The sequence below is a fragment of the Marmota flaviventris genome, chromosome 10 (assembly GCF_047511675.1).
Source record: "Marmota flaviventris isolate mMarFla1 chromosome 10, mMarFla1.hap1, whole genome shotgun sequence".
Classification (NCBI taxonomy): Eukaryota; Metazoa; Chordata; class Mammalia; order Rodentia; family Sciuridae; genus Marmota; species Marmota flaviventris.
The window spans coordinates 16340291-16359728 of record NC_092507.1 but is presented as its reverse complement, the minus strand read 5'-3'; the positions used below and the strand labels follow the sequence as shown (position 1 = coordinate 16359728).

The following is a 19438-nucleotide window of genomic DNA, read 5'->3' as shown; positions in this document are numbered from 1 at the left end:
AGCACGGAGGCTCTGTCCTTCCAGCACAGTCTGCCTTTGCAGCTGAACAGCAGCAGGCGGGCTGGAGCAGGACAAGGGAAAGCCTTGGCAGAGAGAAGCCAGCGTCATAGGGGGACAGGTTAAAAATGGGATTCTTCCTGAAACAGGACCAGAGGACTGTGGGTCTGCAGGAGAATGTGGGAAGGCAGGGCACTGAATGGGGCCAGTTCTGGTGGGGTGAACCTCTGTATGACTGCTCCACGTTTTCTCAGGGCCAGGTGTAGCCCTGCACAACTGACATCCATCATCTCAGTACATACTGTGAAAGGTGTGCAGGTGGATGGAGAGGCCGTTGGCTTGCCGGAAGCCCTTGCCACAGTCCCTGCAGACGTATGGCTTGTCCCCAGTGTGGGTCCTCACGTGGCGGGACAGCTCAATGGACTGGGCGAACACCGCATCACAGTACTGGCAGGCGTACATCTTTCCTGCAAATACACACGAGCTTGTGAGTGCCAGCACTGAACTCTCACGGCATTCCTACAGGCAAAATTCTGAGGCACACACCAGGGAACTGTCATCTGGAGATGACATTAAAACCTCAGACAATCTATAATCCACCGGGTGAGGTCTGCAGCCTCCTGTCAACACCTGTCCCTCACCAACAGCCCCTCACCCCCGACAGATGCTGAGCACAGCTGCATGGAGGAGCAGGGTTCTCATCACACAAGAGAAGGCCTCTGTTTGTCAGACCACCCCGAGGATGGAAGGGCTCGTTCCACCTCTGTCAAAAGATAAATCCTTGTGTTCAGAAATGCGGGAGTCCAGCCTCCTCACGAGACGCGCAGTGTGATGTGGAGCTGCACACCAAGGTGGGACGTGGCTGGAGGAGGAATGACTTGCTCTAAAGTCAGTGCACATCCCTGGGCTTCTCAACTTTCTCACACACATAATGAAAATGTAACTGCTGGGCTGCCAAAGACTGGAAAGGTCAAGAGCAGCTCTGGAGGAGCGGCATTTGTAAAGAGGCGCACCGGCCGAGGAGTGTGGGTGCCTGAGGAGTGCGGGTGACGTAGGCCCGCGGCACCCAGGGCAGACAGCCTCATTTCCACTTTCACCTATTGGGCTTTGAAAGAGATTTTTTGGGGGGGGAAAAAAAGGTTTCTTGAATCAAAAGTTGAAATGATTGAGAATCCTGAGGCTTTGTCCTTGACCTTCTGCATCCCTTTCTAGATGACCTCATCTCAGAGCCCTGCACACTGCCTTGCTGACAGCGCCACCCTTTGCCACAACTCCAGGCTCAGACACCAGCTTTCTGTCTGCCTGTCCACTCAGAGCTCTTCCCCCCACATCTGCCCCCTCACAATCAGCTCCTGCTGCTCTGGCCCCACCCCCCCACGCAGGCCCAGGCCCCCAATCCCACCTCAGTAAGCGCAGGGTCATTCACTCAGCTGTCCAGGCCCAAGCCCCAAGTCATGCCCGTGTCCTCTCTTCCCCCTGCACCCACATCCAACCCATCCTGTCACCTCTGCTTTCAAAAACATATCCTCAGCCAGGCATGGTGGTGCTCACCTGCAATCCCAGCGGCTCAGGAGGCCGAGGCCCTAAGCAACTCAATGAGACCCTGTCTCTAAATAAAATATAAAAGGGCTGGGGATGTGGCTCAGTAGCTAAGTGCCCCTGGGTTAAGTCCCCAGTACCCCCCAAAATAAATAAATAATAATAAATAAATCTGTGTGTGTGTGTGTGTGTGTGTGTGTATCTCCTCAAACTTGAATGCTTTTCCAACCCTAATACAACTCTAGTTGAAAACTACATCCTCTCTCCATTGACTGCCACAAGCGCCTGCCATTATCTTTGTATATCACACTCCAGTCCTGGAACAGTTCACTGTTGAAAGTGGGCAGAAGTAACCTCTAAGAATGTAACCAGATCCCATCACTTTGCTCAAAACCCTCTTAGGGCAGAATAATGGCTTCCCAAATGGCCACGTCCTAAGCCCTGGAAATGGTAACTGTGCGAAAGAATCTGTGCCTGAGTTAAGCATCTTGATCTCATTCTGTCTCTCTAGGGGCCCTGTGGAATCACAGCATTCTGGTAAGAGGGAGGACGGAGAGCCCAAGGAGGGGGCATGGTGATAGAGCAGAGGCTGAAGTGATGTGGCCGAGAGCCCAGGATGACAGGCAGACTCTAGATGCTGGGAAAGGCAAGGAGGGGATCCCCCCTTGTACCCCCACAGGGAACACAACTCTGCTGAGCCCTTGACTTAGCCTCATAATATTCATTTTTGGACTTCCAACCTCCAGAATGGGAAGATAATACTTCTGTGTTGTTTTAAGCCATAATTTGTGGTAATATGTTAAAGCAGCATAGAAACTAACATTGTTCACATCAAAGCCAAAGTCCTCAGCTGGACTAGTCAGACCTTACGGGACCTGGCCCTCTGGCTTTCTCCCTTAACACGCTGTTCTCACGGATGCTGACTTGGGAAGCTCCTTCCCACTCTGGGGAGGGGCTCTCCACTGGCTGCAGTGCTCACTTTGATCAGATTTCACCTGGCACACCTCCCTCAGAGGCTTCCCTGATGACGTGAATAGTGCCCACCCCAGTCCTGTCATGCCTGTGGCCTACCTGGCCTGGCCTTTCTTCACAGCAATGGCTACACTCTGGATTTCTGTTACACATTGACTTCTTTGTTGTTTGTTTTACCCACTGGAGTGCAAGCTCCGTGGGAGCACAGTGTGTGCACCTACAACTTCTCCATGCCCAGAAGAGTACTTAAGAAACCCATTCATCAGTCAACTTCGAGGGTCTACAATTGCCAAATACCATTCCAAGTTCCCTGAATTCAGCAATAGGGGAAAAAAGACCAACAGCTCTACCTGCATGAAGCCAGCCTTCTAACAAGGGAGACTAACTGCAAGCAGACTACACGAACCCAGCAGAGACTCATCCCACGGTAAGCACAGTGGGAAAAGTAACGCAAGGAAGCAGGCTGTGGGTGAGGTTCCAGTGGTGCAGGGAGGGACTCCAGCAGCTGTCGGTGAGGAAATCCTGGAAGGAGCCGGGAAGCACGGAGACATCTGAAAGGAGGCGTCCCAAGAAATGGACAGAGTCCTGGAGCAAGTGCCCAACAGGCCTGAAGCCTGGGAAGGAAACTAGAGTGGGCAGGACAGAGTGGGTGGGCAGGAGCAAGGAGAGCCAGGGAGGAGCCCACAGACTGGGGGCAGCTGCAGAAGGACTCCAGAGTCACACTGCAGGAGACTAAAAGCCACGTGGTCTTGAGCAGAAAAAAGACCGGATATGGTTTAGTTTTAAAATGGTGCAAGCAAGGAGACAGGTAAGGAGACTACGGTGAGCATCGGGGAGGTGACGGGCACCATTACATGCATGGAAACACTCAGACTCCATGCAGAGCCCTCCAAAGGCTCTCCTGACAACACACTGCCTCTCCCCCGCCTGCACCAGAGCCCCCTCTGCACTCTGCCGTGCTGTCCCTGCTGCCCGCGGGCGAGTGCTGGAGTCCCAGCCCACCCGTAGCTCCTGGCGCTGCCTGACCCACAGCCAGTGCTTCCCCAGGTCTTTCTCATGCTTGAACCACACATCAGAACTCAGAGAACCCCTGGCCTCCACACACTGTAAAGCCTCAGTCATAAACAACGTCAGCCAGCCTCTCCAGAAACCCTCCCAGCAGGCACTGTACGACCTGGGGGCAGACGGGAGTCCTCACTGTGTGCCAGATTTTAAGTCCTGTTTTCGTTTTTAATTTCCCTGACATGTAGACCAGGCCTAAGGCTTAACGGGGTTTTGGCAGGTCACATGCTGGAAGGCCGCAGGAGGAAGGGGAGCGCGTTGGTGCCTCACCTTCCGAATGCTTCTTCTTGGTGTGGTAGGCCAGGGCGGAGGCCTGCGTGAAGGTCATGAGGCAGTGCTTGCACATGAACGGGCGGTCCCCGGTGTGCAGGCGGAGATGGTTCTTCAGGGTGGAGTTGGCTGCAAACTTGGCGCCACACTCTTCACAGGAGAAAGGCTTCTCATCAAAGTGCTCTGTCAGCTTGTGGTACTGCATGCCTGAGAGGCCAGGAAGGGAGCAGAAGAGACACTGGCCATCAGCATTAGGCATCAGGAGGATGCTGCAAGCACCACCTCGGCCACGCCTGCTGTTCAGCTGCCCACCACCGGTCCCGAGTCCCCTTGGAGTGACTCCTGGTTGCATCAGACATTAAATGATTCCAGGTTTACCTCTTTCCCCATTCTTCAACAGGACCCAGCCCCCCAAAGTAGAGAAACACACCTCTATTATGTTTCATTATGTTTACCCAACACCTGGGACAAGGGAAACAATTCCGACTCTGCATTCCACGATTTCTGTGACTCTAATTCATTCCAAGAAGCGGGTAGTACATGGAACCTAAGAGTCAGGTGCTGAATAGCTGGCCATCATTATTATGAATAGTGACCACCTGAGTTTCTGTATGTGTACTCTCCTGCCGCTGCTGTGGGAGATGCTGAGCTCTGCTGCCTTAAAACTTCAAAACAATCTAAAAAAGTAAACAGCATCAGGGTGTCTGTGGGACAGATTGGGAAATCACAGCTCAGGAAGCTGATTCCAGAGCTCGTGCTTCCTCTGAAATATCATCCTGCTTCTGAGAAAGCCTGCTGTTTTCAGAGCCCGTCCATATCCTCCTGGCACACCCAGGGCCCCACTATGACCCCCGCAATGGTACCTGAGGCATGGGCAAATTCTCTCCCACAGAGGTCGCATGTCACCGGAAGCCGCTTCTTCTTCTTCTTGGGGACTTCGGGCTCGGCCCCTGCACCTGCACCGCGGGCCTCCGGCTGCTGTGCGCCCAGCTCCTTCTCGGCCTCCTTGGCCTCACTGCCGTCCTTGCGCTGCACCTGTCTGCTCTTGGCCACGCGGCAGCGCTTCATGTGCACCTTCAGGCGGCAGTAGAAATGGAAGCTCTTGTCACAGGCCTTGCAGACGAAGCTCTTCTTGGCAGAGTCGGGAGAGGCAGCCGTGTCTGCTTCTTGCTGCTCTGGCAGGGGACCTGTCTCTCCCTGGCTACCTGGGCCTGCAGCCTGGCTGTCTTCCTTGGCCTCATTTTCCCTGTTGCTGGGGCCAGGGTGGAATCTATTGTGCACTTTCCACGCTCCCTGCTCTCCGTCTTCCTTGGTTAGGAGACCTGCAGGAGGGAGAAACCTTAGGGCTCTGGGAATCCTGTTCCTCTGTTGCTTTATAACGTTTCTAACACACTCTCAGAGGAGAATGGAGACTACTTGGGATCCTCAAAAAACTCTCAAGTAATATCACAGTTTATTTCCCAATAAACACAAGTAGCACCACGTACCCGTGCCTCTTGGCTGCGTTAGGTGTTGAGAGCATACAAAAGGAATAAATAACTCGAGGTATGATGCTCTCTCATATGAGCGGCTGCCTCTTTTCCTCAGTAAGAAAGAGCCTGGGGCCTAACAAATCCCCAGCCCCATTCCTTACCAATGTGTGCCAGCTCCTGCATGACAGGCTGCAGGCCTGGGAAAGACTTGTGGACACTGCACAGGAGGCGGCAGATTTCAATGGCTGAGACTGATTTCTCCTTGGCTCTGCTCAGCACTGCTCTCAGGGAAGCTTCGGGGCTGGCCGTTTCAGAGGAAATATTCAGAATCTAAATGAATACCATGAGACAAAGGTATGGGGTTAATACCCCAAGATTTTCTCCATAGTTTTCAACTTTAAAAAAATCTAGTTCCAGGGCTGGGGTTGTGGCTCAGTGGTAGAGCGCTTGCCTAGCATGCATGAGGCATTGAGTTGGATCCCCAGCACCACCCAAAACAACAACAAAAAAGGAAAACAAACACCATAAAGGTATTGTGTCCATCTACAACTAAAAATATTTTTTTAAAAAATCTAGTTCCAGAAGATACCTCTGCATCTCTAAGTAGCTCACACCTGTCCTCATGACACGTGTAAAGGAGAGCCTTGTTTTCCAAGCGACAGGGAAATTAACAAAACACAAAAAGAAGCACACGTAGAGATGAACTGAAACACAAAGCAGGCACAAACAGGGAGGACTCAGCATTTTCTCTAAGAGTTCTCTCAGCTCTGGGAGCTCCGAGAGCTTTCCTAGATCTTAACCCTGGAAGCCTGGAGAGCAACAGGGCTTGGAGCTGGTGTTTCTGTCGTGGAGATCGGGATGATCTTCCATAATATCCAATTGTCTCCGTGTCTGGAAGTAATTCTGCGCTATCAGGGGCTTCATATTTTTAGACACTTAGATGTGCCCTTTTAAACATCATTTTCTTTCATAAAGAAACTCGGCGTTTTAAAGCAGGTTCAAATAGGGGCTTTAAAGAGGCCAAGAATCTGATTTCAAAGCTGTCCTCTTTCAGAACGTCAGAGCTATCAGCAGAGAGTCGGCATACTGAGAAAATAAAGCAAAACCATCCACAGATGGCCACACGGAATTTTCATTTTGGAAGATATTTTATTTCTGCTCTTTTCAAGTCCATCTAAATAAACCTGATGTCCCTGGAGGCAGGCATGAGACTAATTAGTGAGGCTAAAACTGATCAACTGCAGAAGTCCGCGCTCTGAAGTACTGCTGTGCTGGGGACACGGGCACAGGAGCCCTGCCTCCCGCACCCGGCAGGAACACGTGCCACCATCCACCCACTAGGGCCAAAGCAAGGGGCCAGTCCCTGTGGGATGGTGAGAAACCTGTCCTTCTGCACACCTTCCAAGCCTACCTGGATGGAAAGAACACCAGGTGAATTTGTAGTCCAATTTTCTGTTTCTTTTATTGTTCTTTCCTGCTAAAATGCACATAAACGGACCTCCACCAATCACCCCAATCCCACCTGGTTTTTCTGGGATGCTAGCCACATTGTGAGAAGCCTTACAGAAAATGAGCTGGCACTGTTTGCTAGCCCATATGGGCCAAAGCTTTGTTCTATCTATGTTTACCATGGCTCTTTCAAGAAGCCAGAAAAGAACATGCAATAAGACCAACTTTACTTTTCCTCATCTGAGAGAAGTTGCTTCTTAGACTAGGTCCGAGAACAGAACCATAGCTTCCCCTGAGATGTTCCTAGGTTTAGACAGTTGGAATAAATGTACGTTTGAGTTGCAAAACTGGGCTCAAGCCTGGCTTTACCTTGTTAACCTTATGGCTCAAGCCTGGCTTTACCTTGTTAACCTTAACTGTGTGGAGCTAAACTCCTTTGTCCATAAAATGTGATGACATCACCTGCCACTTAGAGTTGGAGAACTAAAAAGGCAAAGGTGCTATAAAGAGCTTCGCACAGGCGAGGCACACAGCAGGTCCTCTGCAGAGGGTGGCTCCTCCCCTGGGAATGAGGACAGCCCCAAGCTTCAACCCAGTAGAACTCTCCAGAATTAGACTTGCTGTTTATTTCCCTGCACCTCTTTCATGGTCTCAGCCAGGTGCTCCTCCTCTGGGGACAAGCACTTGCGCTCGCGCCTCTGTTGGATGGCTTCTGCGATCAACTTGTAATGCCTCAGGACTGTTTCTAAGGCAGCATTTTCTGGGGCAGTCACTGAAAGAAAGGGAGATTGGAAACTGAGTCAAGCCATGAGCGCCATTTCCTCCTTCCCCTTCCTCGACTCAGTTCCTCCTAATAAGAACACATTCCACCTGTCTTGGTTGGGGTGACAAAAATGGTAGATAGGACTGTAATCAGAATGTGATAATAAATGTAAGCTTAGAATAATTACTGCATAATTTTAAAAAAAGGTTTAAAAATGCCTATTTTTTTTTAATTGCCAGTCCTTACTTTTTAAAAACTTGACACAGAAATGACACATATTTGTGGAGTCCTGGTGAAGTTTTGATACATGTACACACTGGGTGATGCTTAGATCAGGGTAGGCAGAGCTATCTGCTCACTTGTCATTTCTCTGAACACGTTCAAAAGCCTTCTTCTAGCTTTCCAGAAACATAAGGACTCTGTCATTACTTACACCTGCCCTACTGTGCAGCAGAAGACCAGAACTTTCAGGTCGTTACACCCAAGGGTAGGATGTGGGTGACACCATAAGAACTCTTTTCACTCCTGGGATGATGGACAATCGCCTCTAGTGGCAGAGGTCAGGTAACTTACCCGCCTGGAAAAAAGCATCCGCACCAGGCTCCCTTCCTATTTCCTCCATGAGCAGGTTCAACGGACAGGCCTTTGTCTCCTGGGCCACCAGCAGCAGCTGCCAAATGGCTGTCGCAGAGAGAGTCTGCTTTTCTAGGACTGCTGACATCAAGGAGCTGAAACCACCGGAGCCAGGTTCCCGTTTCACAAGGCTCTCCATGACCTTTAAGATGCAGCACAAACGCACACTTAGGGGCTGGTGTGGCTCAGTGGCAGAGGCTCACCTGGCACGTTCGTGTGAGGCACTGGTCCCGAGCCACAGCACCATATAAAAATAAATAAATAAAATAAAGTTTTAAGGGAAAAAAAGAAACAATCACAAACAAAAATGGGTGTTTTGGAGAATTCTAGCCCTGGGCTGGGTACAGAGCTACAAGTCTGGGCATTGGGTTATGGCGAACACCTCTGAGGAGGTTTTCAACATCCTCACCTCTCTGAATAGATGATTTCTTTTTTAATTAAATTTATTGGGGGGGGGGGGTGGGAGTGTAGCTGTAGCTCACTGATACAGTGCTTGCTTAGCATCATGAGACCCTGGATTCAATTTCTGGTATCAAAAAAAAATTCTTTTTTTTTTTTTTTTGATACCAGGGATTGAACCCAGGAGTGCTTAACCACTGAGCCATATCCCCAGCACTTTTTAAATATCTTTTTAATTTAGAGACAGGGTCTCACTAAGTTGCTTAGGGCCTCCCTAAGTTGCTAAGGCTGTCTTCAAACTCAGGATCCTCCTGCCTCAGCCTCTGGAGCCACTGAGATTACAGGTATGCGTCACTACACCTGGCTCTTTCCCCCCCATTTTTTAACTGAGAGGATGTCTTAATACATGACAAAGTTCTTCATTCTTCCTTTCGAATATCTTTCCTTCTTACCATAGAAATTAGAATATATTCTATTTATTATTCTGCCTTAGAAAATGAGTCACCTTAGGCCAGGTGTGGTGGCGTACGTCTATAATCCCAGTGGCTTGGGAGGCTGAGGCAGGAGGATCATGAGTGCGAAGCCAGCCTCAGCAACTTAGCAAGGCCCTAAGCAACTCAGTGAGACCTTGTCTCTAAATACAGAGAAAGGGCTGGGGATTTGGCTCAGTGGTTAAGTGCCCCTGGGGTTCAATCCTCAGTACCAAAAGAAAAAGAATGAATTAGCATTTCAACATGGTCAGGTATATGCATTTATAGAAGACATTCAAGTGTGTGTGTGTGTTTTTTTACATTTTTCCTTCCCTCCCTCCCTCCCTTACCTCTCTTTCTGCAGGGGCTAAACTCTTCATATGTGAGATCACCTTTAGCAACACCTGGTTGTCTGTGAAAATCTCCGAGAGGTTTTCATGATAGCGTCTCAACAGCTCAGTCCCATAATCATCAGAGCTCGGCTGGACTGTAAGAGTATCAGCAAAACAATCATGTTTGATGCAACAAAACCTCCCCAGGGCTTCTCTCACAGAAGATTAGGCATTTACAGATGAGAAGGAGAAAGACCAGTGCAAGAGGTGCTCTGCTACAGAGCAGGGGTCAGCAGCTGGCCTGGGGCTCAGAGCTCCTCTGGTCGACACTTAATCACCTGGTGCTTCAGGGTCACAAAACCACTAGCACTTTGGAAGTCAGTGCCTGCTGGTGACTTAGTGCTCAGCAGTGGGTAGAGCGAAGGCCATACTGGCAGAGATTCCTTCAGATGCACAGATTCCAGGGGGTGCTGTCTGTGAAGCCTACGGCAGAGGATCCACGGGGCATCCAGGATTCAAGCAGCCACAAGTCAAGGCTGTGCTGGGAGCCAACGCACAGTCCCGCCTGGATGCCCTCTGCGCCGCGACAGGTACTCTCTTTTAAGAAGTCATGTTTACTTGAAAGTCAAGAAAAAATCAGAACTATCTGGTATTCCCTCAGCTTTGCAGACATTTAAAATTTCATTCTTCTGTTTGACTCAGTAAATCCACTTCTATGAATCTAATCTGAAGAAGTTATCTGAGAGCAAGGGCTGGAGCCATGAGAGTGTGGGCCGACCACCCAGAGCCCTGGGCTCCATCCCAGCCCTGCCACCCGCCACCCCCCGGAATTATCTGAAGGCAGAAGAAATATACACAAAGATAACCATCCCTGCCTAGGCTGTAAAGATGGTGACAACCATGACGATTAAGCAATGCTGAATGAGTGCCTACTGTGTGCCAGGCACCGCACGTATTTAGTGTTTTGCAAGTATTTTTCGGAGTAGTCACAAAAGTGAATGTGACAGGTATCACTGTGATATCATTCCAAAAAAACACAAGGTTCAAAAAGGTTAATTTGTTTGCTCAGGGTCACATGGCCACAGAATGCAGAGTCAGGCTACAAAATCAGGTCATCTTGATTCCAGAGTCTTTACCACTATGCCACACATGCCCCCCAACATACATCATGCATGTCCCCATGATGGAAAACTATACAACCTTCAAAAAACAGGATAATGGAGAGTTTTTCAAAACATGAGAGACAATGTCGTTATATCGTTAAACGGGTGAAATCTAAAATTATAAAATGGCAGTGTCTCAGTAACGTAAAAATCATGTAGTAGATAAAATAGATCAATATTTTATTAATATTAATATCGACATAGTTGAGGACTCGATGTTGTCTTCTTTATTTTTGGAACTGTCCAAGTTTACATAAGTTTATATTATTTTTATAAACTGGAAGATATACAATAATACACAGTAGTAATACACATCTAATGCATAGATTTCTACTAAATGAATCGTAACTTAAAATTTAAGAGCTTGTATTTAAGAGTTCTTCCATTTCCCAGGTATCCTTTTTCTGAAAGTCATCTCAGTCCTAAATGCCCTGGGACAAGGGAAATTGATTCCAATTGGACTTTTTTAAGGGATGGAGATGTGCTCATTTCCCCCAGTGAATGACACCAAACTGTAGTTCAGTCTGGGGACGGCTGGAAGCAAAGAGCCTTTGAGAGGGAGCAGGGCAATCAAGGTTTCTCTCTGCTGCTCACACCCATCCACACAGTGTGGTGGAATGCTGAGCCTCAGGAGCCCCCGTGTTCCCTCAGCTTTCACGGGTGATCCGGGACACCCTGGGGGAGTCATCATTAATAAACCCTGAACTCTGCTACCGCACAAGGGAGTTTAATGGAGAATAGTCATTCTCATTTCAGATCTTGACTCCAGAAATACTGAGAGTCACTGATTTGTGACAGCTAGTTTCTGTCTGACAATGACATTTCTTAACATTATCTTATCTTCTCAGCATGGAGCCAAATGGTGTTTAAGGCTGTAATTTTCTGTAGGTGGAGTTCCAGTCCAGACAGTCAACAATTAACTAATACCTGTGGTGCTGGGCGAAGCGGCTGACTTCTGCAAATTCCCCAGCAGAAGGTCCAAGTTTGGAAACGGCATCTTCACAGCCTGGAGGAGTTTTACCAAACTCTCGGCGCTCAGGGTCTTCTCTTCAGTCACTCTGTGCAACCAATTTTCTACTGCCTCCTTGGGTGTTCTGCCCTCACAGCAATTCAGAATCACCTGCGGTGGCAAGCAATCAAGGCGACTCCGGTTACTGGCAATTCAGAATTTATCTGACCCACCACTGGCAGACCCGCAAGACGGCACTACAGGATGCCCTGTCTCCAAGTCCTTTAAGTCTCTGGCATGACTTGTGTCACAGTCCTCTCCTTAATCTGTTTTAATCATTCTCCAAACAGCTTTATGAATCCTCCCCCTCAACTCTAGGTCCGCGTACATTCCTTGCCAGAGCCTGTGATTTTAAAAACACTCTTATGCTTGGTCTATATGACAGAGTAAGTCAGGTAGCTTACATGGGACCTGTTTCTTGGGATTTAGTTTGTTCAGACACTAAGACTGAGAAACATAGACTGGAAATTGACTAATATAGGTAAAATGTGTTTTGCTCTCTGCTTGGTCAAATTCACGATACTGGCATAGGTTATATTTTTAGAGCCATTCTATTATTTTGCTTTATTTGCAAAGTAAGTTGAATACCCAGATAATTTATATGGAGCCTGTGGACTCCAAATAATAAAGTGCTTTTCTGGGTTCTTTCTCATGAGTTCTTGATCCTCTGTGTCTTTGTTCTCAGTGCCCACACACATCAGCTCCTGTCAGTGCAACCACCCCTCTCCCCCTTTCCTCTTTGGTGTGCTGAATGATTTTCTGAGTCAAAAGGGCACAGGGCTCTACCAAGAGGTTGAAAAGTACAACACGTGACATATACTTTCCTATTACGATAGAACTATTTCTTAATAGATCATGATGCAATATACAAAACATGGCTCTTTTGGAACCGATAAAGCAGAGGATTATTTCGATATCTGTAATCCACAGATTCACAGTGACTGCCTTTGGAGCTTTCCTTTGGGGAAAGGAGAAACAGGCAGATCAGTCACGGTAGTATGCCAAAGATTGCCATTAGCAAACTAATTCCATCTGAAAATAATGAATCTAGATTTTAAATCAAATTGGAATACATATATATATATATATACACACACACACACACACACACACACACACACACACACATATATATATATATATATATATATATATATATATATATAAATCAGTTGTCATATTCCTTGTCTGTACAGAACATAGTCATTCTCTTTGTTTAAGGTCTAATACACAGTAGATTTCTACTAAATGAATCATAATTTAAAACTTAAGAGCTTGTATTTAAAAGCATGCTAATTTCAGTGCTAAATCTCAGTTCCTAAGCAATAATTTGGCATGATGTAGCCACATACTGTAAGAGTAGGAATATGAGATTTGAAGCCAGCCAGACACTGTTTGTACTCCAGTTCTAGTATTTATACTTTGTGACCTTGCACAAGTTACTTATTCTTTGAATCTTATTTTCCTCATTTGGAAGTGAAGATAACCATACCAACTCTTGCACAGTGGATATGAGGATTCTGTAAAATGAAGATGCCATTTGCAGAGCCTAGAACAACTTCCAGGACATAAGAGAGTGTGGATGACATTACTGGGAAGAGCATGCACTGTGGTTAAGAGAATGTGTATGGTTAACATTCTGGGTGCCAGTTCTGTCCCCAAACAGTACCTTTGGGTGAGCTGCTTAACTTCCCAAGGTTTCCATTTTTTCACCTTAAAATGAAGGTGACATCAGTGACTTCCTACAGCTACCAGAGGGTGAAATTTTGTAGTGTTTAAAAGATCTTTAGCATAATGTCTGGCATACAATAAGCAATACATAAAGGTCAATCAGAGTAATTATATTCTTATGTCCTAAAGTAAAGACTTTCCTATTGACCAACTTCCCAAAGAAAGAACCCAAGGTATTAACAGGTAAGGTGTCCTTTCATAAAAGAAAAAGTTCTAAAAGGCCTGGGGACAGACACCACATGGTGGCCACACACTGTGGCGATTCAATCAGCATTCCCCTCCACGCCTCTACCTTATTAGTTTTCTTCAGTTTTCAAGAAGGAGCAGCTTAATGCAGCTCCTGGGTGACCCCCAAGCTTAAGGAGTGTTTTTGTGATTTATAACTAATTTAAGTTCATCTGCTTTAGCTTTTTCTGTCAAGCAAACTGGAAGTGACAGAAGAAAATGACAGTGTGGTCCATCTTGCTGCGGAGAATGAGGCTGCGTTTGGGCTCTACTTACAAGTGCTCTTCTATCAAGATAATGAAGCAGTTCAAAGGACACACTCAATCCACCTAATAAGCAAAAGGCCTGAATGTGCAATGAGAAGGCAGTCACTGAACAGGGAATCAGGCACTTCTAGTGCTACAAACAATTTACTTAAACTGAGTGCCTGAAATCACACTTAATCTGAAGTCTAAGGAGAAAACAAGAGCTTAATCCTTTTGGGTATGTATCAACTTTTTCTAAGAAGTTCAAGAACTTAAAAGGTGTTAAAGACATAATTAATTTACAAAATACAATTTTGAGATTAAAGCTTGTTTCCATTTATCTGTCTAAGACCACCAGAAAAATAGAACCCGGGCTCCAGCTCTCACCATGAATCCAGTGCCGGTCGTCAATCAGCCTGTGGGCTCAAAACATTTTCTTTGCTCAACATTTAAGTCACTCCCCACAGCTTTAAGAACTGATGCCACAAAACTTTTCTACCCTTATTCCTTCCTTCCAGATAAAAAAATATTTTTAGCACAAAGTTGAAATCAATAACACCAACAAATACAGTTATCTAGCTGCCTTCAGAAGTCATGCCAGCAGTTTTACGGGGATTTCAGTAGCCAGCTGGTGGGAGAGTGAGAGGGACAACCTTCCTGAAGGGCAATTTGGCAACATGTATCAAGCACTTGAAAAACTTTATGTTCTCTATTCCAAAATTCCACTTCTCAGAAATTATTCTAAGGAAATAATGTGAAAAATGTGCAAAGATCTGCCTGCAAGGATGTCCTCTGAAACATTTCTAATAGCAAAAAAATTAGAAACACCCAAAAAAACATGAGTTATGCTGTATCTATTAAAATATAATATAGCTACCAAAATCCATATTATAAGTACAAAAATGCACTAGCTTCTGTTGGAAAATCATGAGTCCCCTGCCCAGGGTGACCCCAGTCAAGGTGACTTGTGGGCGGGGCAGGCTCTAAAATGTTAGCAGGGCTCATTCCTGAGTGGGAGAGTTATTTTTTTTCTTTTTGTTTGTTTTCCCTGTTTTCTACATATTAACTGTGTGTCATTTCTGCTCAGAGGGAAACTGTCACAATAACTACAAATGCACTTTAATTTTTTAACTCTTGGTACAGTTACTTATAAGAAGAAGTCACTGAGTCAGAGTAGGAAGACCACACGTCTGTCCCTCACCCACCCTGGGCTCTACTGCCCGCTGTAGCGCGCACGGCCCTCAGCAGGCTGCGCAGGAAACCCCCAGGGGCACAGAACAGGAATCTGAACTTCAAGGTGATCACCACGCAGAAGGTATAAAAATACCACAAGTTAAAAAGTGCTACGTGCCACTGAAGAGGGTTTTTTAAGTGCTACGTCAACTCAGAAGGGGGAGGAAGACTTGACACAGTCACCCTTTTCTCAGCGCCAGGCAGGAACCCCTCCTTGGCTGTTTCCAGGAACTCCGTAATAGGTCTCAGCTGCGTTACACACTGTAGCAGGTCCTCTTTGTGTTCCAGTAACAGAACAGACAAGGTCTTTCCCTCCCCTGTGCTCCCTGGGGGAGAAAGAATTAGAGACACACAAGAGAAGCTAGTCAATTTGAAGAAAATGACAGCATGGTTTGTCGAGAAAGATCTAACAGAATAGTAGAGTGATTTTCAGCTTATTCTGTGCACCTGAATGCAGAATCACTTTTAGGGAGGAAAATACTTTATTATTCTGTTTAAACTCTATGAAAGGAAAAAATGTTTCATTTATCTGTCGAAACACAAAGCTTCAGAGCCAGCCAGAGGTTAACTTCTGGTTGGCAAGGCCATTGCTTTGTACCTAACCCAAATGACAGCAACCTCAGCCTTTAAGTGCTGCCAGTGAACCAGCCCACCCTGGGCACGCAAGGCGCTGCTCTGGATATGCGGCTTTTTGAAAGGCAGGAGGACATGATGGCATTCTCCAATTCAAGATGTCAGTCTAGTTAACTAGGGGCTAGAAATGGAGACTCACGCTTAGCGTGTGTGTGTTTAACATGCAGCCTCTGGAATGGCATGTGGAACCTGGGTGCATATCACTTAATAACTAGGCCACTGAAGACAGTATCATGCAGCAAGCTTTCAAAGCTCGGCCACTGGGGTGGAAGGCGTCCCTCCTACCTTCTGGCCGTGCTGGTGCTGCATCTTCTGGGTTCCAGGCAGAGAGCGCCATCTTTACTGCAGGATGGGAATCCTGGAACAGCCTCAGCAGGGACACGGCAGTCTGCACATCTAGGATCTCATCTCTGATTCTCTCTAGGATCCTCTGGAATGCTGAATGTCCTCCTTCACCCGCAAAACATCCCATTATAATCTGCAGAATGAAAGTACCCAGAAGGAGCTCTCAGCCAGCCACAAGGACCACACCAGCAAGCGAGGCCCCCAACGATCTGATCCCTCCCACCTCACCCAAAACTCCTCACCCAGCACTGTTCTCCCCAGCGGCAGCAAATCCCGCTGCCCCAGGCCCCCAGCCTGCCCTCCACAGGACTCTTTCCACACTGTAACCTGGTGCAGGGGGGGCCTTCCCCAACCACAAGCCCACCTTCTCCTCACTACTCATAATTCTGCATTTGGCACACTGTACTGAAATAATAATAATAATAATAATAATAATAATTATTATTATTATTATTTTACTTTTTTCTTCTACTAAGCTTCCTGAAGATAGGGATCAGGATTTCTAGGTCTATATGCATAGCAACTAGTCCCGCCTGGCACACAGTAGGTGCTCAGTGCATTTTTTTCACAAACTTAATATACTTCTTACCTAATTATACCTTTCTGAATCTTATGACATTTTGAGTATTTCTTAGGCAAGGATATCTGAATTTCAAATAGAATGAACTGTCATTTTATTACTTGAGAATGTAATTAAAATCTCACTAGTTAGGAAAAAAGAACACTTAAGTCATTTACATTATGAATGATAGACTATTTAGAAAGACACGATCCTTATTACTTTTAGATCTTTTCTGTAACAATTAAGGCTAACAGCGTGTTGGCTTGTAGTGCCAGCTGTCAGAAGCACCAAAGATTCACACGTTAATTATCCCACATTAATGGCGGCTGCTGGCCTGAACGGCTCCTGAGTCTCCTCCCTGGTTGATGCTGAGCACATCACCAGCCCTACCTCTGGTCTGGTGCCACCTCACTTTTCTGTGGCATCTGGCATTACTGCTGCCTCTGTATCCCAGGTTCCCTGACTTCAGAAACACTGATGTCGCCTGTCTGAAGCCTCATTCAGCCTTTTCACCTCATTCAGCCTTCCTCAATGGGTCCTTCCAAATCCAGAGCCATAAGCAGGACCTACGACCAGCCTGAACCTTGGCTCCTCTTCTCTTCTGAGCGCACCCCTGCGTAGCTCTTAACTGGCACCTTTATGCAGACAACCCTGACAGTGGCTTCTGATCCCGAGCTCCCTACGTGAATCTAGAGCCACAGTTCCTACAACACCTGGTTTAGGTTCCAAAAGTCTCAGGACCACAAATAAAACAAAACTCACCATCTTGAGTCTTCCAGACCTGGAGTAAAATATCAACAACCTAGTGGTAAAGCCAACAACACCAGCACCCCTTTGTTTGATCTGAGGAAACATCTCTTACACAAATGGGAGGAGGGCCACCTGAAGGTCGGAGTAGTAGTCACAGTTCAGCAATGATTCACATATTTGGGGGGGAAAACCCTGGTAATCTAAACTGAATGTCATGCGTAGTTTTACACATACATGTAGCCTTCCTATTTCTACTGGGCCAAACTGCAAGCTACCTCTGGTGTTTTTTAGTGTCAAGAAAAGAAAATAGTAAAAGTTTTCTCACAAGTCTTCAGAGAGCATATTAAAGTTCCCTAAACAGACGTATCAAAGGGTCCCATGAATTGTGCTATTGAAAAAAATCAATAATGGCAACACCTAACAGTTGTTAAAAATTCTGGTAGTTAATTATATATTTTGAATGTTTATTTAAAGAGGCTTTATCTTTTTCTTTTCTGCCCAAATAAATAGGAGTTATTTAGTTAGATTTCATGTTTCTTTGTTTACTTTTAGCTTGCTTCCTAATCATGGAATGGCTGGATAGGCTAAATTAACCTTTTTAAGAAAGTTTCCTGTCTTTTTTTCTCTTTTTTTGTCATCTTCAAAATTAAACTTGGATAAAGCTCAGTTAAATAATCCCCATTAAAATTTCATGGGAGTAACTTCCGTGAACCCAAGGTAACACATCTTCTATTTAAAAAATAAACAAGAAATAAAGACGTCAGTTGAATGCTTAACCCCCTCGGTTAAATTAATTCAACGTTTCTGCCTTTGTTAGTCGGCCTAAACCCTCCTCAGAATGCCTCGTCATGACAGCTCCAGGACCTGAGGCAGGTGCCTACAAAGTGGCTCCCAGTGGCCCTGGTGTTCTGGTATTCACGCCGTGGGGCGGGCTCTTGTGGCTTGCTTCTAACGATGAGAAGTATTGGGGTGCCCCTTTGGAGGTTAGGCTGCTAGGACGCCCCTCCTGCCTGTGTGCACACATCTGTGTTCGCATGTGCTGGCTGACACGCTGCCGCCTTCTCTCTGCCCTTGTTCTGGGAGACATAAGCTGTCGTGCTGTGAGCTGCGCGAGGGCGAGGCCCGTGTGGCAGGAACTCAGCTCTCCAGTGAGGAGGGTTAGGAGCGGACCTTTGCAGCCTGCCAACAGCCTTGGGAGTGAGTTGAGAAAAAGATACTCCAGCAGGGCGTGGTGGCTCCCGCCTGTAATTCCAGCTACTAGGGAGGCTGAGGCAGGAGGATTCCAAGTTCAGGCCAGCCTGGGCAACTTGGCAAGATCCTACCTCAAAATAAAAAATAAAAAGGACTAGGGATGTAGCTCAGTGGTTGAGTGCCCCTGGTTCAATCCCTAGTATTGGAAAAAATGAAAAGAACACTTCCCCCACCCCTAGCGGAGCCTGACCTGGCTGCAGCCCTGGCTGACCCTGGGTTTGTAAGACTGAGTAACAGGACCAGCCACACTACATCTGGATGCCTGACCCACAGAAACTGCGAGTTATAAATGTTGGTTTAAGCTGCTCAATTTGAGAGTAACTGTCACACAGCAACAGATAGCTCCCCGCTTCCACTCATGGCTATGCCCTCAGTAAGCAGGTCTCTTTCTCTTCATTTTTCCTGTCCTTCCTTTTGTGCCTCTTAATCCCACTCTGTCTAGCCAGGTTGGGATTGTTTTTTTTCTCTACCTAAAACCTTCTGAATATCCCGTGTCTACCGCTCAGTATCCACTGTGAGCCGGGGAGAAGCTGTCGTCAGTGCGGCACCTGATGCGCTCCTCATTATCCTCTCTGCAGAACTACTCAGCAGTGAAATTAAAACATTTGTTAACTTCACTGCTCAGCAGTGATGCTAGGGTGACCATCTGGGAAGAGAAGCAGGGGTGGCTGATGAAGGCCCGGAGGGAGCAAGGCTGTCCACATGGCGCTGCTCTTTCTTCCTCCATGGGGGCAACACTCGGCTCCAGGGCTGCGACTCCAGGCTCCCTGGGACTCCACTTGGAGTGAGTTCTTTCTGAAATAGTGTCTCTGCCTAACAGAAGGGTGTCACACATTGTAATAGGCTGCTACCACGTAACACAACTCCAAGAGCTGGACAAAAACAGAGTTTTGCCAAAAGGGCTGACCAAGTTCTTTAACCATGTATCTGGAA

The 19438-nt window shown here is 46.8% G+C and overlaps 1 protein-coding gene and 1 long non-coding RNA gene across 2 annotated transcripts in view; both read right to left on the bottom strand.

The window, feature by feature from the left end:
* Positions 1 to 19438, bottom strand: part of Zbtb40 (zinc finger and BTB domain containing 40) — a 68299-nt gene that overhangs the window by 9605 nt on the left and 39256 nt on the right. Inside the window, exons 4-13 of the mRNA XM_027936992.2 lie at positions 15883 to 16075; positions 15148 to 15290; positions 11449 to 11641; positions 9377 to 9513; positions 8098 to 8299; positions 7400 to 7533; positions 5474 to 5642; positions 4704 to 5162; positions 3841 to 4047; positions 300 to 464 (exon numbers count right to left, since the gene is read on the bottom strand). Of these exons, the coding sequence (XP_027792793.1) occupies positions 300 to 464; positions 3841 to 4047; positions 4704 to 5162; positions 5474 to 5642; positions 7400 to 7533; positions 8098 to 8299; positions 9377 to 9513; positions 11449 to 11641; positions 15148 to 15290; positions 15883 to 16075 (2002 nt within the window). The remainder of the gene's footprint in view (positions 1 to 299; positions 465 to 3840; positions 4048 to 4703; positions 5163 to 5473; positions 5643 to 7399; positions 7534 to 8097; positions 8300 to 9376; positions 9514 to 11448; positions 11642 to 15147; positions 15291 to 15882; positions 16076 to 19438) is intronic.
* Positions 6442 to 7391, bottom strand: LOC139707217 (uncharacterized). The gene is made up of 2 exons (XR_011708785.1): positions 7173 to 7391; positions 6442 to 7139 (listed from the first exon to the last, which is right to left on the bottom strand). It is a non-coding gene; the product is annotated as an uncharacterized lncRNA (long non-coding RNA).